The 18,907-nt window shown below is 39.6% G+C and overlaps 1 protein-coding gene across 2 annotated transcripts in view; it reads left to right on the top strand.

The window, feature by feature from the left end:
* The window catches only part of Atl1 (atlastin GTPase 1), a 65,730-nt gene extending 48,239 nt beyond the window's left edge, over positions 1-17,491 (top strand). The window contains exons 7-14 of one of the 2 annotated variants that reach the window (XM_027418173.2): positions 273-365; positions 1,451-1,589; positions 7,927-8,054; positions 9,010-9,066; positions 9,563-9,634; positions 12,349-12,780; positions 13,838-13,852; positions 16,676-17,491. In XM_027418173.2, coding sequence (XP_027273974.1) covers positions 273-365; positions 1,451-1,589; positions 7,927-8,054; positions 9,010-9,066; positions 9,563-9,634; positions 12,349-12,780; positions 13,838-13,852; positions 16,676-16,786 — 1,047 coding nt within the window. In that variant the 3' untranslated portion in view covers positions 16,787-17,491. The remainder of the gene's footprint in view (positions 1-272; positions 366-1,450; positions 1,590-7,926; positions 8,055-9,009; positions 9,067-9,562; positions 9,635-12,348; positions 12,781-13,837; positions 13,853-16,675) is intronic. The other variant, XM_027418175.2, reaches the window with a different exon arrangement.
* The last annotated feature ends 1,416 nt before the right edge of the window (positions 17,492-18,907 follow it).

Raw genomic sequence — 18,907 nt, 5'->3', positions numbered from 1 at the left:
TAAGTCAGCTTAATGGTGGGTCACAACTGTCCCTCATCTCAGTGTGATACATTCATCTTGGAGTTAGTAGGCAGCTTGCTGTTCCCACTTAGTGGAAGCATGATGAGCACATGGCAGACTGCTGAGAAACTTTGAAAGACTGGATACTTGCTTTTAATTCCATAGTATAATAAGGAACCACAGTCAAGATGTAATAATACGATTGGCTCCAGTAAAAAGCAGAGGGCTGCAACCTCCAAGTGCTCATATCCATTCTTCTTACTACTTTTCAGAGTCTGATATTTCTCGTTCGAGACTGGAGTTTCCCGTATGAATTTTCATATGGAGCTGATGGTGGTGCCAAGTTCTTGGAAAAAAGACTCAAGGTCAGTTAACTATTAAGGTGCATGCCATTTCCCCAGAATAAGCTAGCATATCTATCTTGGTTGAATGGTTTCCCGAATACTCAGAAGCCACTATTTCACTTGCCCCTTGTAGTTTCTCTAATAAACAACTCAAGATGCATTTGTAATGAACTGTAGAATTGTACTTTTACAATTTGACACAATGAATTTGACCAGATACTGCTTCGGTAGATATGTAAAACACTTACTTGTTCCTCAAGGCAAAACTTTTCCCTTGAAAAATCAAAATAGTTCAAGACAGCAGTGTAAATGCCTAGATTCACATTTTACTGGCAGTTTAAATAAGTATCTCATGCTGCCTTTTCTACAGATCGTTAAATACATGTCTAAAAGGGGTCTGGAGTTAGGGTTGTATGACATACTTAGCCATTCAGGTACCTTTTAAGGATTTAAGTATGGAGCTGGTTTGTTTTTTGTTGTTTATTTGTTTGTTGGTGTCCACTTCTCTCTTCACCTGGGGAGAAAGAATTTCAGTTGAGAAAATGCCTCCGTCAGACTGGCCTGTAGCAAAGTCTGAGGCAGGTTTTCTGTGTGGGAGAGCCCAGCACACTGTGGGTGGAGCCACCCCTGGGCAGGGCAGGTGACTCTGGGTTGTATAAGAAATCAAACTGACTAAATCACTAGGAGCAAGCCAGTAAGCAGCACTCCTTCATGGCCTCTGAGTTCCTGCCTTGGAACCCTGGCCTGACTTCCTTGGCGATGGGATAGAAAGTGAAGTGGGAATAACCCTTTCCCTCCCCAAGCTGCTTTTGGTCATGGTGTTTCTCATTCTCACAGCAGTAGAAATGGAAGGATGAGAGAAATTCATTGCAGAGATTGGACTGTCGCTATGATAGACCTGTTGTTTTGTAGGCAAACAGAGGTTTGTAAATTGTGCTAATTGTGTTATGCATTTACTACACTTAGATATGGCTAGATGGACAAATTCAACCCTTTACTCCTGGCCACGTCATAGCATTTTATCATCATGGAGGCAGACAGGCAAAGCAAATCCTTTGTTGAGTTTATGTCCCAAGAAAGTTCAACTTCAGAATGACTTTCTGCAGGTCTCAGGGAACCAGCATGAAGAACTACAGAATGTCAGAAAGCACATCCATTCCTGTTTTACCAACATTTCCTGTTTTCTCCTACCTCATCCTGGCTTAAAAGTAGCTACGAACCCAAACTTTGATGGAAAACTAAAAGGTTTGTCTACCTTTTAATGACTACCTTTTTATGTTTGCACCACTTATCTGATGGTGGACTCAAATTCATGTGCCTATGGCTGCTGACTTAGCTCATGCACTAATGTGTGGCAGATGACTCGATGCTGGCAAGAGAACTGGAGATCGGGCATGGTGCTGGAGCTTCCTTTGAATCAGCTGTGGGATTCTGTGATGCTGACCGTGAACACAGACCCAAACCCTGCATCTGCCAGCAACATGCAGCAGCCCTTGCCCTTTCACCTCTGTGCTCTGGAAATTGCTTCTGTTTCCCTTATAGTAATTAAAATGGGAAAATGTCTGGTTTTGGAATATTGCATTTGTTGAAATACATATTTAGAGACTGAAAGCAAACACTGCATTCAGTACTGAATCCAGGCTCTTCAAAATAGCTTATTGAAGAATTTAACAAATTATAAAAATTTCACTGAAAAACTCCTCTCCAGATAAGAACAAGTTTCTTTAAAACAGAAGAATAAGTATTGTTTTTCAGCTAATATCTTCTTACAGTGTGTAATTTGCCCTAACAGAGGTTGACTCCTACTTGAAAAGACAGGAGAGCCGGGTGGTAGTGGCACTTGCCTTTAATCCCAGCACTCAGGAGGCAAAGAAGGTGGATCTCTTGTGAGTTCGAGGTCAGCATGGTCTACAGAGTGAGTTCCAGGACAGCCAGGACTGTTTCACAGAGAAACCCTGTCTGAAAAAATAAAACAATAAAAAAATAAAATTTTAAAAAAAGGAAAAAGCATTTGAGTAGACATGGGGTCTTCAGAAATTCACGTTCCTGGGAGCAGAAGAGCACTGTCTATAGACATTTACTTTGTAGTTAATTTGAGGTAGTTCAAGGCAGTTTTGACTTTTTACTTGCGAGCCTACCATTAAACATACCATGGAATTCACGCTTTCTTATCTAATTTATTATGCCTTTTTTAACATTATGCCAGGGGTGAGACAGTGATATTACAAATTTTTTTCAGTGCAATTATTGTCAAAGGGTTTCTAAATTACATTTAAAAAATAACATGTCTTGTATCCAATTGTAGAAACTAGCAGAATTGATCAGCAAAAGTATTTTGCCGTGTGTCCATGGGATTATCTTTAACATGGGCAGTTGATATAATAAGCAGAATTCTGGATTTCTCAGCCACCAGCATGGTTTTAAGGATCTTCCTCTCTTCTTTTGTTTTGCAACAGTAGATGGCAGTGGGCACAGGGCACTAGCATGTGGATGCCAGAAGCCTGTGATCTCACTGTTGCCTCTGCACTCTAACCCACTGGTGGACACACAGCCCTCTCACTATTATGAAATGACTAATGGCTTAGTGTGCCTCCAATAAATTACACAAAGAGTAGGCTTCCATAAAGCCTGTCTTTCTTCTCTGGAGTTGGGAGCCATAAACAGGAGGGGGGAGCTGAACAAGAGTTCCCTATGAAGGAGGAAGCCTGCTGACCTGGTCCCTTACAGTGTCGAGAAGATGCAGCCCATACATTGCCTGGGCACTTTGCAGTGCCTCCGCTCAAGAAGGGTTGGGAAAAATCACACAGAAATGCAGTCTGCTTTGTAACAATCTGTTTCCTATCTAGTTGTTCCTGTATGTCCACATAGACATTGGCCTATGCCGTTGACTCAGCCATCTGAGGTTGCAGAGTAGCTAGTTCCTGGAGAAAGAGAAATGAAAACTGGCTTCAGTTGCCCTAAAAGTTCCATTTTAATGAGGTTTGTACACCTTAAAGGACTGCTGCTAAATCTGCCTGTGTACAGAAATGTTCTACTTTTTCTCAGTGTCGTCTTTGGTTGTTCTGAAAATCTGTTATTTACAGGTTTGTTTTTCTTTTTTTTTTTTTCATCTAACACTGAATCTTTTTTTCTTTCATTGAAAATATTTTTTCTCCCATAATATATTCTGATTATGGTTCCCCCCACATTCCTCCCAACTCCTACCCACCCGTCTGGATCCACTCCCTTTCTGCCTCTCATTAAGAAATAAACAGGCTTCTGTGGGATGATAATAAGATAAGATAAAACAAAAACTAACACGTCAGAATTGAACAAAACAAACAGAAGGGGCCAAAGAGAAGGAAGAAGAAACAGCGACCCACTCGTTCACACACTTAGGAATCTCATAGTATATACACAAAAAAAACTAGCATAAAAAGAGAAAAAATACACACATATATATATATAATTAAAAAAATAAAATAGTTTTTAAAAAGGAAGAGCACTGACAAGATATTATGAGACAAGGAGCCTTCAAACATGCCTTTGAGTTTGTGTGCTGTTGGCCATCTACTTCTGGCACTCAGCCTATGTTTAAGACTAGTTTGTTCCTCCCTTGGAGGAAACTAAATTTTCTTTTGCAAGTGGTTATCAATCGGAGATAGCTTCCAGTTAGGGATGCAAGTGTCCACTTCTCCTTTCAGCTTTAGGACCCCATCTGATGCAGACCTGTGTGGGCACTGTGCATGCTGCCTCAGTTGCTGTGAATTCATATGAGCATCAATCATATTGATTTAGAGGGCCTCTTTTTTTCTTGATGTCCTCCATCACCTCTGGCTCTTACACTTTCTGCCTCTTCTTCGAGATGTTCCCAGGCCCTGAGGGGAGGAATTTGATGGAGACATCCTGTTTAGGGCAGAGTATTCCAAGGTCTCTTACTCTGCATAATGTGGGTCTTTGTATTTATTCCCATCTGCTGTGAGAGGAGGCTTCTCTAATGACTGAGCAAATCACTGATCTATGAGTATAGCAGAGTGGCATTGGGAACCATTTTATTGCTCTTTTGTCGTTGTTGTTTGTTTATAAGAGCAGTAGTATTTGGGTTTACTCTAGGACACTGGGGTATCAAGTCTTAGGTTCTTAGTTACACAAGCAGTGTCAGGTATGGGTTCCATCTTGTGGAATGGGGCTTTGGCAAATCAGACATCGGCTGGTTACTACCACAAACTTTGTGCCACCATTGTACTAGCATATCTTGCAGTTAGGAAACCATTGTGGATTAAAGGGTGGCTGGGTGTAGCAACATGCAGAGAGTAACTTCCTGTACCAAATGCTAACATGTAGGGGTGAAGGCTCTATGAAGGCCAGCTTGACTTCTTCAAGTTCCATATGTTGTGTAGGTGTTGTCTTTAGCAGTGTGGCCTTGATGTCAGCTTGTAGACCGAAACCTATTGTCTTGGCAACAGCCTGAGTTGTTTGGGGGTTCTCATGGGACCCCTTTGGCCAACAACTCAATTAGATGTAACCCAATGTAGTACTAGAAGTGTCATTTGGTGACAAGAGATGTACAGTAGGGGTCTGTCTCTCCCATTGTTTGATGATTTCATTTAGATCTCCATCAGATATGTGTATATTTTAGGAAGCTTCTACTGTATTAGGTGTCCATACTACCCCTCAAATGGCTCTTAATTCTAGCTGTCTCTCCCTGTATTACCTCGTTTCCCCCTTCCCTCCCCCTTTCCACTTGCTTCTCCCATTCCAGTCCCCCACCCATCTATCTGTAACTTTCTTAGGGAGATCTGTTTATTCCCCCAGTACCTTACTCTATACCTAACCTCTGTGGTTCTATGGATTGTAGCTTGATTATAATTGACCTGAGAGCTAATATCCAAATATAAGCAAATGTGTACCACAATTGTCTTTCTGAGTCTTTGCTCGTGATTTTTTTCTAATTCCATCCATTTACCTACAGTTTTCATGATTTCTTTTTTTTAATGGCTGAGTAATGCACCATTGTGTAAATGTACCACATCTTTTAAGCCCATTCTTTTACTGAAGGACATCTTTGTTTCTAATTTCTAGTTATTATGAATGGAGCAGCAACAAACATGCAAACCCTGAATCTTGTAATTTGATGACTTTCACCCTGGGTGTCTTATCAGCATGAGAGGACTGGCATGAGAGTGATTGTCTCTAGAAAAGAAATGTCTGCTGGATGCAAACAATTGTGGAAACTTTGTTCTTTTGTAGTAGGTTTTCATGTACTGTTTCACAGGTAGAAATAATTTTCTAGTTCATCATCAACACTAATAAGCATTGCAATTATTGCCATCTTTAATAGCACCAGAAATAACAGTATTTCCAGTGTGCTTTAAAATGTTATGATTAATTTAATTGCTGTTAATGAAGGGACTTCCCATACTGGAAACCAGAGGTCAAAGTGTTGAGTCGTGTTCATTCACGCTACATTCAACTAGCTTTCACTGAATTGAATGCCTCTGCTAGCACAGTAAATAATCTTTTAATTAGCAAGGAGTTATAAAAAACAATCAGGCAACCACAACATACACTGTGAGGCAGCTTCCTTTGAAGCAGTTATTAGAGTCAATTGCCAATCAAGACTTTTTTTTTTTTTTTTTTTTTTTTTTAAGAAAAGGGTATTTCTAATCACTTGGCAGGTAATCTTGAGAAGATACCATCCTTTGTTAGTTTATACCCCAGATCCTGTGCTGGTGCTTCCTGCTCTGTGGAGTTACTTATAAAATACACATTGTATGGAGTGTGTATTTGATAATGAAGGTAACTACCACGTTGGCCCAGCCCCTGGATTCCCAAGAAGTTTTTGCTCTCTTGAGGCAAACCTTATTGAAGACAGGATGAAAATACATCATCACCTTGAGTGTTCATTCATCTACACATATCTACTGAACACTCATAAGGCCCTCTGGAAACGGATCAGAACTTGTCCAACCATGTTCCAAGACTGTGGGTTTACTGTGGTCAAATAATATTGCCCATTATTAATATGTTGTTATTTTCTGCACCCATAATTAGAATGGATGGCAATGTTTCCAGGGAAAGCAGAGATGTCTAGCACGATCTTCAGAGCACATTTGCCCAAATATTATGGTTGCTTTAATAATAGTTACCTTTCTAGTTTAGTAGACCTAGGTATATTTTCATTCCATTCCGATTTCATAAGAAAAGGTTTGGATATAAATGTGTGTGTGCATTAAAGTGGTTTTATACGGAGAACACTTTATTATACAGACATTTAGAAAGAACTGATATATTCTAGATATGTATAGTAATCATTTACTTAGAAACCAAGTCATACCTCTTATACATAGTATGCACATTTTCCTGTGTATTTAAAAATGACTTATAAAGTTATTTATGTAAAGGACTTAGCTGATCATCTACATTCTGTCATTTTACTAAGTCTGTGTATTAAGCCTGAACTCACAGCTAAGAATGGATAAATAATGGAGACTACTGATCTGTTTTAAGGCCTGACTGGTTTCTTTTTGCTGTATTGTTCTGTGCTGCTGAATTCTACCACTGAAACTATACAGTTTGTTACCACAGTTTACCCAACTTTCAATACTTACAAGGCAGGCACAGGAAACACAAGAGAATTTGGGACAACTTTTGGAGGCAATCAATATATTACAAGCCATGAATTATCTGTCTCCTACCTTTTTGTCAGAGATGTGCTCTCAGCTGGGTGCTTATAAACCCAGCAGTCAGGAGGTAGGAAGAGGAATTCAAGGCCAGCCTTGGCTACATAACAGGTTGGATGCCAGCCTGAGCTACATACAACCATGTCCAAAATACATGCCTCTCCCCCATACTGCAAATAGATGTGGTAGCACACATCTGTAACCTGAGCATTTAGGAGGCAGAGACGAGAGGATCCCTGCCAATTAAAGACCTGTATTGTGAGACCCTAAGACAGGGCATGGTCTTGTTATCAACCAGGGTGGACCTGACAACTGGACTCAAATGATCCCCAGTCCGCCCCACTAGTATTTGGAACTATAAGTGCACACCACTACATCCAGATTCCCCATTTTTGAGCCTCTATACATAACTGAGACCCAGTCTCAGACTACATAAAATGCTTAAATAAATGGGTTTCGACGCTGGGCGGTGGTGGTGCACGCCTTTAATCCCAGCACTTGGGAGGCACAGGCAGATGAATCTCTGAATTCCTGGTCTACAGAAGTGAGTTCCAGGCCAGCCTGGGCTACACAGAGAAACCCTGTCTAAAAAAATCAAAAAAAAAAAAAAGAAAGAAAGAAAGAAAGAAAGAAAGAAAGGAAAAGAAAAAGAAAAAAGAAAGAAAGAAAGAAAGAAAGAAAGAAAGAAAGAATTTATAGGTATATGACATGTGAGCGGAGATAAGAGAGCCAAGAGTGGTTGTGGGTCAAGAAGAATCACTCCCCATAACAGGTCTTTGGAGTTGCTAAGTTACAGGAAAGTGAGGGGTGGCATTTTCCACTGGGGCCAGGGAAATGGAGGCAATCAAAGGGTTTTATTCTGTGGCATGGAGGATTGGGCTGGATCTTTAAATTAATGGTGAATTTGCTTTCAATTGTAGAAATAGATGACGAATTCATCAAAAACTTGAAAATACTGATCCCGTGGCTCCTTAGTCCTGAGAGCCTAGATGTTAAAGAGATCAATGGGAATAAGATCACCTGCCGAGGTCTGCTGGAGTACTTCAAGGTATCACTCCCATTTCTGTGCCTCTTGTGAGTACTTCCCTCTGACATACCCCGGAATATGCATCCTTCATGTAAAGATTCTGTGGGGCAAATGTGCAAGGCGCCCATGAAAAAGCTTTGGAAAACTGTGACACACCTAGACAAGTCGCTTTCGGAGGAAATGCAGTCTCTTTTGGGGAAACTCCTTAGAAATAAATTTACCATTTGTTTTCAACTTGAGGGAACGATACTTTGAAATAAAAATGGATCAGAGGTAAACAAACCCTTTATGGGAGTGCTTCCTGGTGTCCCCTATACTGAATTTCACCTTTAAGATTATCCAAAAGCAACTATATTTTCTTACTGAAAAAGAATTCTTCCCAACTGCTCTCTGCATCAAAGGCACTTTTAGTCAAATTACTTTAAACTTGTATTTACCTCTTGACTTTATAGTGCCAAATGGCCTTTACCAACATGCATATTTAATGAAGAAATTAACCTGATTTGTCAAGTATTTCAAGATTAAATGTCAATTTTTAAAATTGATGTTTTCCCATCTAAAATGCCTTTTTGTATGATCTCTTTCCTTCATCACTCTTAGAATGGTTGTATTTGAATTTCTAGTCTAGCACTGTAGATAAACTTACAGTCTGGATTCATAATCCCTCCGTAGATCAGTTCTGTGCAGCCCATGCTTTCAGCAGGACAGACACACAGAAAAGGGAGGCTACTCCATCAGAGGGACTGAGGAAGTTTTTAAGAGAGATGAATTGAGCCTTTCTGAAGGGTAGCGTTGGTATGTGGCTATGTATGGTAAGATTGTTTCAGAAAAGAGAATAGCATTAGCTTAAAAAGGAAAGAAAGAAATAATAGTTCCTGAAAATATTTTTTTCACTGTTAGGACCCTGCAATATAAGTTAACATAAGAAATGTTGGATGAAATTGCTTGGCTCATTTTCATTTTTGTTTTGTTTTAGGCATACATAAAGATCTATCAAGGTGAAGAATTACCACATCCCAAGTCCATGTTACAGGTGCGTATTCATCAGGAGGGATGATGTTTTAAAACATGTTTGTCTCTGAAGCCAAGCTTTCCTGCCCATAATCACTGAGGATCCCTTGCCTAACCACCTACCATGTGTCCATCTGATGTTCCACACAGACACATAACAGCTTTACTTAAGTTGAGATCCACTTTGTACCAAAGACTTCCCCTCCTCTTTTTACTGAATCTGTTTAGAAACACACTCATCCTGTTCTGTCTGGTCACTGCTCCCATTGCATTCATGTGAGATAAGGCTAGTGTACTTTTAAGAGAGAAGATCACCCAAATGAACACGCATTGTAGCATTATGGCTTGCTGAGTAAATGCCTAGGTTCTGTACATCTTAAAAAGTTCATAACAAGTTAAACATGTAGTAGAAACTCTTTAGATCCCTTGGTGGCTGGTTGGTCCTGGCACATTTCTTGCATGTGATGCTCTGACACAGATGACTCCACTTTACATTAAAATGTGTACTTTGTTCCAAGGCCACAGCAGAAGCTAACAATTTAGCAGCTGTCGCAACTGCCAAGGACACATACAACAAGAAAATGGAGGAGGTAAGAATTCAGGATATTTAAAAAAAATAAACAGTATTTCTTCTTTGGACCCCATTCTCTTATGTCACACCACACTGTGTGCACATGTAATGTCACATTGCTCAGTATATATGTATCACTTGTCCTGTGTTCCAGCGTTACACAGCAGGCATGGGAAGCTGAGGCAGAAGAATTGCCGTGAATGTGAAGCCAACCTGGCCTGTATTTAAACCTAGTCTGGTGCAGTGAAATGAAACCCTGTCTCAAAAGGAAAAAGTACACACACAGTGCAGTTTTAAAGGCATTTAAAAATTAGTTCTTTACTAACAAAGTATTGTTATCCATGTTATTCATGTTTTATTTGACCAGATTGTCTCATTGGAAGATTTAGTGGCTAAAAATAAAATATGCTGCTCTCTGCTGTACATTTTTAATTCTACAGTCTTATTAGTTCTCCTAAAACTTGTAAAAAACAACAACAACACAAAAATCAAGCCCCAGGAACCAATATGTTTTGTATTTCCTCATTTTAGTTCTAACTAATGTGAGAAGTATCATTTTCCCCTAAATATGTTGTAAAATCAAAGTTACATCTTCTGATATTTTGACTGTGATCTAACAAAGCTTGCCTGAAGATCAGAGTCCACACTGGTTATTGCCATAAAGGCCAGGCAGTGGTGGCACACATCTTTAATTCCAGCACTAGGGATACAGAGGAAGACAGAGCTCTGAGTTCAAGGCCACCCTGGGCTACATGAAATTGATCCAGTCTAAAAAGGAAACAGAGCTCACACAAAGGTAATTCAGAGACTTGGAGTGACATGCCTTTAATCCCAGCACTAAGGAGGTGGAGACAGGAGTGAAATGGCTGGGTGGAGAGAGGAATATGAGGTGGGAGGAGACAAAGGAGAGATACAGTCTGGGGATGCAAACTGAGGACAGGATCAACCTTTTGGTCTGAATATTGGTAGAGGTAAGAACTCTCTAGTGGCTGGCGGCTTTGCTTCTCTGATCTTCAACATTAACCCCAATATCTGACTCCAGTTTTTTTTTTTTTTATTATTAAGACCTAATAGAATTTGTGCTACATCTAAATTTGATGGACTCTTACAATCAAGAGAAATATTATATGTAATTAAAGGATAATCAAATATATTATCAATATTAAAACTATAGCCAAAATTAAGGACATGGTTAACTGATAATCGCTTTGTAACTCTCTATGTGTATGTGGGGGGGGGTTGGGTGGTGTGCACGTGAAGGCCACCCTACCTTATTTCTTTAAGAGAGGGTCTCACACTAACTAGAAGCTAAATGGGATGGCCAGTGAGCTTATAGGACCTTCCTGTCTCCACCCCTCAGTGCTGGAGTATAGGCATGTGCAGCTTTGCCCAGCTGTTTTACATGGTGTTGGGGTTCCAGCTCAGGTCCTTATACTTACATAAGCAATTACTTCTATCCGCTGAGCCATCTCCCCAGCCTACCTTGTAACTTTTTAAAAACTTGAAAATATAGTTCAAGAACATACTATGTGCTTCTACTTAACTCTAAGAAAACATTCAGTTGGCTCATTTAAAGTAAACAGTGATACTGCTACTGAAATATATACTTCATGATTCAAGAGTTTTAAAGTACTTATCATTTTAAATTAAACTTCAGTGACCAAATTACTTCAGTATAATTTGACTTCCAGAAGAACTGCGCTATAAGCAGTTTTCATGACTTTGTATTCATTCTGTGAACAAATAGTTGGCAATTATGTTGGGTCATGTCTTTTTATCTTGAAGAACCTGGTTAAGTCATAGATACTATTTCCTATGTGGTACACCTTTAATCCTAGCACCCAGAACACAGAAGTAGGTGTATCACTGGGATTTGAGGCCAGCCTGTCTATAGAACAAGTTCCATATTGAGGCTACAATAGTGTGTCCCTGTCGAGAGACAGACAGAAAATTAAGCCAGGTGGTGATGGCGCACATCTTTAATCCCAGTACTTGGGAGCAGAGGCAAGTGGATCTCTGTGAGTTTGAGGCCAGCCTGATTTACAGAGTGAATTCCAGGACAGCCAGGGCCACACAGAGAAACCCAGTCTCTAAAGCAATCCAACAGCAGCAACAACAACAAAAAACCTTTGTAAGCCATTATACCAGCCACATTTTATAGTAATGCCTCATGGATGTGGGGTAGATAGTTCGGACTGACAGCACATATGCAGCCTCTTTTCTGTCACTTGACAGAAATTATATTTTGAGAAATGCATCATCAGGTAACTTTGTCATGCAAACATCACTGTGTACTTAAATAAACCTAGATGTTTTACGTCAGTCACTCAACTTGTTTTCTTGATGCAATAAAAGCAAAACAACAAAAAATCCTGCAAGAGTTATGAGGTTGTAGTTAGCATAACACAAAACACTATGTTACAGTGAACTTTTAATAAGTGGAAATAGGCTCTAAAATATAGTGTGATAGCCATTTATTCTGACAGTTCTGTTCTGCATGTAGTTGTATATGTTATACTTTAAACAATCGCTGTTTAAAAGATTGTTGACACTAACTTTACCGTAATTGACAACAACGTTCTGGCTGCAGTGTCACCACGGGTGATGGAGATGTAGTTCATTGCCGATTTCACCATTCTTAGCAGCATTCCAGTGTGCTGCTACTAGTGAAAAGTCTGATACAGTTGTTCATTTACTCCCTATTACATAAACAAATACTTCTCTCTCTGACAGATTTGTGGTGGTGACAAACCATTTCTGGCCCCTAATGACTTGCAGACCAAGCACCTGCAGCTAAAGGAAGAATCTGTGAAGTTATTCCGAGGGGTGAAGAAGATGGGTGGGGAAGAATTCAGCCGGCGTTACCTGCAGCAACTGGAGAGTGAAATAGATGAATTGTACATCCAGTATATTAAGCACAATGATAGCAAAAATATCTTCCATGCAGCTCGAACCCCAGCCACACTGTTCGTTGTCATCTTTATTACATATGTGATTGCTGGTGTGACTGGCTTCATTGGTTTGGACATCATAGCTAGTCTGTGTAACATGATCATGGGACTGACTCTTATAACCCTGTGCACCTGGGCATATATTCGATACTCTGGAGAGTATCGAGAGCTAGGTGCCGTCATTGACCAGGTAGCTGCAGCCTTGTGGGACCAGGTAAGAGTTCTTTTAATTTCCCTCAGTTAAATTCTGCACACAGTGTGTAGTGTTGCATTCAATATCAGAAATATACAGGGGAACATGACTTGGGCCTATTCCTTAAAACCTTACATATGGCAACTAACTATAGTATGTCCTACACTACTGTTTTGTTTTTTTTTTTAGTTGAAATTTTAGTATTTTTTTGGACAAATGGCATTTTTACTTCCTAATTCTAAAATGTTAACAGTGTTGGAAGTATGAACAGTTATTTAGCTTCTTGTGACCCTGTGTTAAACTTATCACTTGACTAGCACTGTCTTTGAGGGGCATAGACGACTTATTATCACTGGTTAACATATTACTCTTTAGTATCAAATTACTTCAGGCTGTATTTTACACTAAGCCACAGCATGGGCCAGTGGTCAGCCTCTGAACTAACTGCTTGTAGGTTCATTGCTTGCCCTTTTAGTTCAGTTAGCTTCAGCTGAGGGAGTCAGGGCCACCATGACATAATGTCCAAACAACTAAGGACAGGAAGACTGGCAAATATATAGAAAACAGTAACAACCTACTAGCTTTCTCTTCCAGAAGTCTCTTTAGTGACTTACTGAGAATTTAGGGAAATTACAGGTCACCATACAATTTTATACTTTAAGCTTTTGAACATTTGTCATCTAGAAGTAGCTAACAGTCGCATAGCCCCACCCCCAGCAAGAAGAGCACACCTGTCTGCACTCCACAATAGAATGGTCACTAAGGGGCTGTCTTCGAGGAATCAAGCTGAAATAAACTGATTAGAGCACATTGGAAATGAATGCAGCTCATCTGGGCCAAGCTACTCATTATCTCAAAGTCTCTCGTGCACAAAACCCTCCTAGAACACAATGTTAAAACCTATCAGAAATACAGAACTGGGTTCTTTAAAAATATTTTGATAAATATGGAATCAGAACTGAAAAATCTTTAGTATTTGTTCTTAATGCTCACAATTGATATTGCAAATGAAGTTGAAAATTATGTTATTAAGCAAGATATAATACTTTTCTTTCTTTTAAAATTGCCTCTGCCACAGGGAAGCACAAATGAGGTGAGTTAACATTTTTTAATTAGGAGTTATGTATTTGTAAATGTGATATTCCTATTTTATAAATGACTAGCCTTATACGCTGTCTTAGAAAATACTTCTCTAAAATGTTTGTATGAATTTTTAACATATTCCAAATAGATGTAGGATTTAATTTGCACAAAAGTGTCATTAAAGAGTACTTGATTTAGTTCCTATATAGAATATGTCATGTTTTAAGCTCTAATACTGCATTATTTACTTTCCCTCTTGTGGGGAAATACTGAACAAGAGGAAACATGCAGGAGCAAAGGGTTAACTGGCTCAGTTGAGGAAGAGACTGCAGCAGAGAAGGAGAAGGTGGCAGAAGCATGTGGCAGCTGCAGGCAAGGCTCAGAGAAAGATGGACACTGTGTCTTTTTCATTCCTGCTGGGACCACAGCCCATACGATAGTTAGTCTTGCCCATGCTGAGGGTGGGTCTTTCCTGCCTAGTTAATCTGTCTGGAAACAACCTCATAGAAATACCCACAGATGTTGCCATAACTATTCCAAGTCCCTTAAAGCTGACAATGAAGACTGACCATCACAGTGTCCTCTCCCCTTCTTCAGTGAAGCCAGCAGAAGGTCTGCAATCTGAGTAATGCCACACACAGGGAATTTAGATGCAGCTGCCACCTTAAGGACTTTGGCTTTGAGCTGACAGCTTCTCAGACCACTTCAGGAAAGTTCAGGAAAGGATGCATCCATGCTTTCTTAGCACACCTCAGACCTACCTGTGAACTAGCATTCCTTCCTCCTTTCTGCATACACATGGAAAGAAGCTGAGCCTTCAGAATGACTATTACACTAAGAAAAAATGTGTCTGTAGAATTGTTAGATCTTCTTCAAAGCTGATCTTGAACAACAAATAATTCTTTTCTCAGTTTCTGCTTGATTGTAACAGTGAATTATGTCCTTTAATCAAATATCAGTGGAACATTTAATATTTTAAAGTCAATTAACAGCTACTTTATGTAAAAGTAGTAACTCACTAAAAAAGTAAAACAGATTTCTACTTTGTACATAAAACCTTGGGTGGGGGAACCTAATGCTTGAAGAGAACTGGAATTTAAGTATACCAGGAGCAGAACACTACACAACTAGGATGATACCACACTGTACTGATCACATTTACAGAGCTGAACACAGCACCATCTGAACTTACATTGTTAAGAAAACAGCTGTAAAAGGCTGGAAGATGGCTCAGTGGTTAAGAACAGGGGCTGCTCTTCCAGAGGTCCTGAGTTCAATTCCCAGCAACCACCTAGCAGCTCACAGTTGTCTCTAACTGTAGCCCCATGACATCTAGTGCCCTCTTCAGCATCCGTATACATTAAATACATTAATAAATCTTTCTTTAAAAGAAAACAGCTATGAAGAATCATAAATGGAAAAACTTGAGAATAGCTATAAATATTGAGCTTTTACCTAGTTCTTAAAAGTATCCAAAAACTACAGCCTCCAGAATAAGTGAATTAGAATTGAGTGTTCAGTGTGTGACAGTCAGAGGGGATAGATCTTACACTCCAGCCAAGAGGGAAAAACTAAGGTACTTAGGACTACCCAAAAATGTGCAATATGGAAAAAAATGATTGCTGGGTGTGGTGGTACATGTATATCCCAATACTCAGCAGGTGGAGGAAGGGAGACCATATATTTGAACCTAACCTTGCTCAGTCACATAGTGAAACCCAATCTCAAGAAAAGCCCTAAAATCCTTTTGATTTGAATACCATTAGAATAAGACAAGAAATAATGAAGTCACTTCAGTGAGGAAAGGCTTTTTGAGGTGGTGTTTCTGAACAAAATTCTGTGTGGTCAGAACTGAGCAGCAGAACACTGAAATAAGGGAGCCCGGCTTGGAGAAGGAGCAGTATACCTTCAGCTGACCCAACACAGTCACAAGAACTAAAAAGTGGCCCGTTCTGAAAAAGATTCATGGCAAGAAGTTACAGGTCTACATTGTCTAAAACTGGCAATATTCACAGTGTGAGATATCCACACATCCCTGGGACAAGGACAATGATTGGGCTGGGAGACAGTATTCTAAGAGATGTTTTTAAGATAAAGGAAGTACAGTCAGAGTAAAAACTTGAGAAGTTCAACCAGTAGCACATGCCAGGGAATTACAAATATATTTTAAGATGTTAGCTACTGGTCTGTGTTTATTTTATGTGTGTGAGTGTTTAAGCTGCATGTAAGTCTATGTACCATGTGTATGCAGTACCCAATGGAGTCAGAAGAGGGCACCAGATCCCTTGGGTCTGTAGTTAACAGGTAGTTATGAACCACCATTGTAGATACTGGGAATTGAACCCAAGTCCTCTGGAAGATGAACCAGTGCTATAACCTGCTGAGCCATCTCTCCAGCCCCTACTAGTCTGTGTTTGATAAAGGATAATGATATAAAGAATATCAATTCAGGACTGAGAAGATGGCTCAATGGCTAAACCATTTGCTATCCAAGGGTAAGGACCTGAGTTCAAGTCTCCAGTGGATGTGGTGGCCCACCTATAACCCCTAAGCTTAGAAGGTAGAGATGGTATTCTCTGGGCAAGCTTGCTGGCTATGACTGGCCAAATTGGTGACAGGCCCTGAATATGTGTGTGTGTGTGTATGAGAGCAATAGAGGAAGACAGCCAACAACTTCTGGCCTCTACCCACACCCACATGCATGCACCCTATATACACAAATGTATTATAAAATGTGCATTGAGCATGCTGCATTTTATACTAGTACTGTAAGGTGAAAGGGGGGAAGTTATACCTGTGTGCTTAATGTTGTCACCGCATCCTTACATTCTAGGCTCTCTACAAGCTATACAGTGCAGCAGCGACCCACAGACACCTGTACCATCAAGCTTTCCCTGCACCAAAGTCAGAGCCCACTGAACAACCAGAGAAGAAGACAATCTAAGTCAATTTAAAACTGTAGGTGCATGACCGTTTGTCACCATCAAAGCTTCTGTTTCCATGCAAACATTCAAAGTGCTTCCTTCAGAGCAGAGTGAAAACCAAACACCCGAGGGCTCCAACAGCTCAGTTCTTTACTCCAGTGATTAATAAGCAGATGTATGTATGCATGGTTATTTGTTAATGTGCAGTTTCCTGATTTGTCTTTAAATATGCTGATATCATTTCAGGTATTTGTAAATTTGAGGACAGTAGATGTGTTCTGCTTGACTTTAATAAGTTCTGCTACTGGGTTATAATTAAATATTGTGATATCTCCAGGTTTGGATATGCTCATTTAATTTCTATAGAAAATTTCAGTTATTTTACATGGCTATTTGTTAAAGCACAGCATAACTCAGCAGGCTTGATTTAATCTACATAATCTTATACATACCACAGGCTCTTATCTTGAAATATACTTAAGAGCTTAAAAGTTGCTTTACCAAAAACTATACATTGTTTCTTTTATATTTATGACTTAATGTAGAATGTAAATCTCTTGATCAAAAAAATGCACAAAATTGTTTTGTATATGTGTTTGAGTTCACTGCACTGTATATTTTTTCATTTGGTACACCAGAAATGTATTCTTCATAGGTTTATTCTTTTAATATGTGAACTATTAAACTTTACTCTGGTTCCTAACATTAAAACAAATACTTACTGACTCTGGCACTATTTGGGGTTGTTGCTGTGGCACAAAGGGCTATCTCACTGTAATTCAAGATGCATTTTCTTTCTGATACCATTTCAGGAGAAGAATGGGTGCTCAGGGTGGCATAACCATACACTGTTTCTGATACTGTTTCAAACTTTAAAAACACAAGCTAATTATAGAAGGTACTTTCCAGCTACTTAAATTTTAAAAAGTTTAATTTTATTTTATGTTTTTAGACAAAATTTTGCTGTGCTGCTCAGGCTAGCCTTTCACTTGTGATCACCCTGCGTACATATCCAAATCCTGAGGTTACAAGCATGTGCCACTATCTGCAGCATCCTTCCAGCTCATGTCACCCAGGGGATCTGTATTTATTTCTAATGACTGAAATCTTTAGTGGAGTTTTATTAAGTAAACCAAACCCCTTAGAGGAAAATAAAAAACAAGGTGGGAGGCTAAGGTGTGGTGGCGCACGCCTTTAATCCCAGCACTCAAGAGGCAGAGGCAGGTGGATCTCTGTTGAGTCTTAGGCCAGCCTGGTCTATAGAGTGAGTTCTGGGACACCCAGGGCTACACAGAGATCTTGTCTTGGAGGAAAACAAAACAAACGAGGTGAAGGGGAAGAGTAGTAATGAGGGAAAAGGTAATGCCTCTTCTCTCTGGGAGCCCCAAATAGGCATTAGCTGTCTCAGGAATGGTGAGCAAAAATCCTAGAGACAGAAGAGTCTGTGCAATTCACACACTGTGCATCAGGTCATACTTTACAAACACCTGGCCTATGCTCAGTAAATTCCCTTTCTTTCCCACTGATACCATCCCACCTTTCAACTCCCATTCATTATAGACTTCCTGGGCTTGTGGGCCTTCTGAACAGAAAAGCATCAAACATTGTACTGAATCTAAAACACTAAATCATGGACTCAAAGACCAGACGGTTTCCACAAAAATATATTTAATAACTTGTTATATAAAATCAAACACAATTTAATCAAACTCACTTCTAGCAGGGAGTGCTTATATTTAGGAAAACTAAACTAAAATATATACATATTCACAACACTTGTAAGCATAACTGAGGAGATATGAGACTCAAAGAATTCTGGATTTACAGTTGGAAGTTCCATAAATTTATCTTAAGTGTTTGGTGCTAATTATGAGCAACTATTAAGTCAAAAGCAAGAAAGATGGGAAGGAATGACTTGTTTATAAACCTTTATAACAAATACTTCTTTAAGATAAAAAAGGCAATATACAAGGATCAAGATTTCTTACTGGACCCCTGATTGTCATTTTTGGCAACTTAGCCCAGCCTGGTGGAAGGCAGCATACTATGTGGTCAGGGAGCCTGTGTGGTGTCTCACCAGAGCCTTGCTAACTGGAGTTGTGTGCTCTGGTTCAAAGCAAGGAAGCAGTATCAGCAACAGT

The sequence above is a fragment of the Cricetulus griseus genome, chromosome 5 (genome assembly GCF_003668045.3).
Source record: "Cricetulus griseus strain 17A/GY chromosome 5, alternate assembly CriGri-PICRH-1.0, whole genome shotgun sequence".
Taxonomy (NCBI): Eukaryota; Metazoa; Chordata; class Mammalia; order Rodentia; family Cricetidae; genus Cricetulus; species Cricetulus griseus.
Note: the sequence above shows the minus strand (reverse complement) of the source record. Positions and strands in the feature narration are given on the sequence as shown.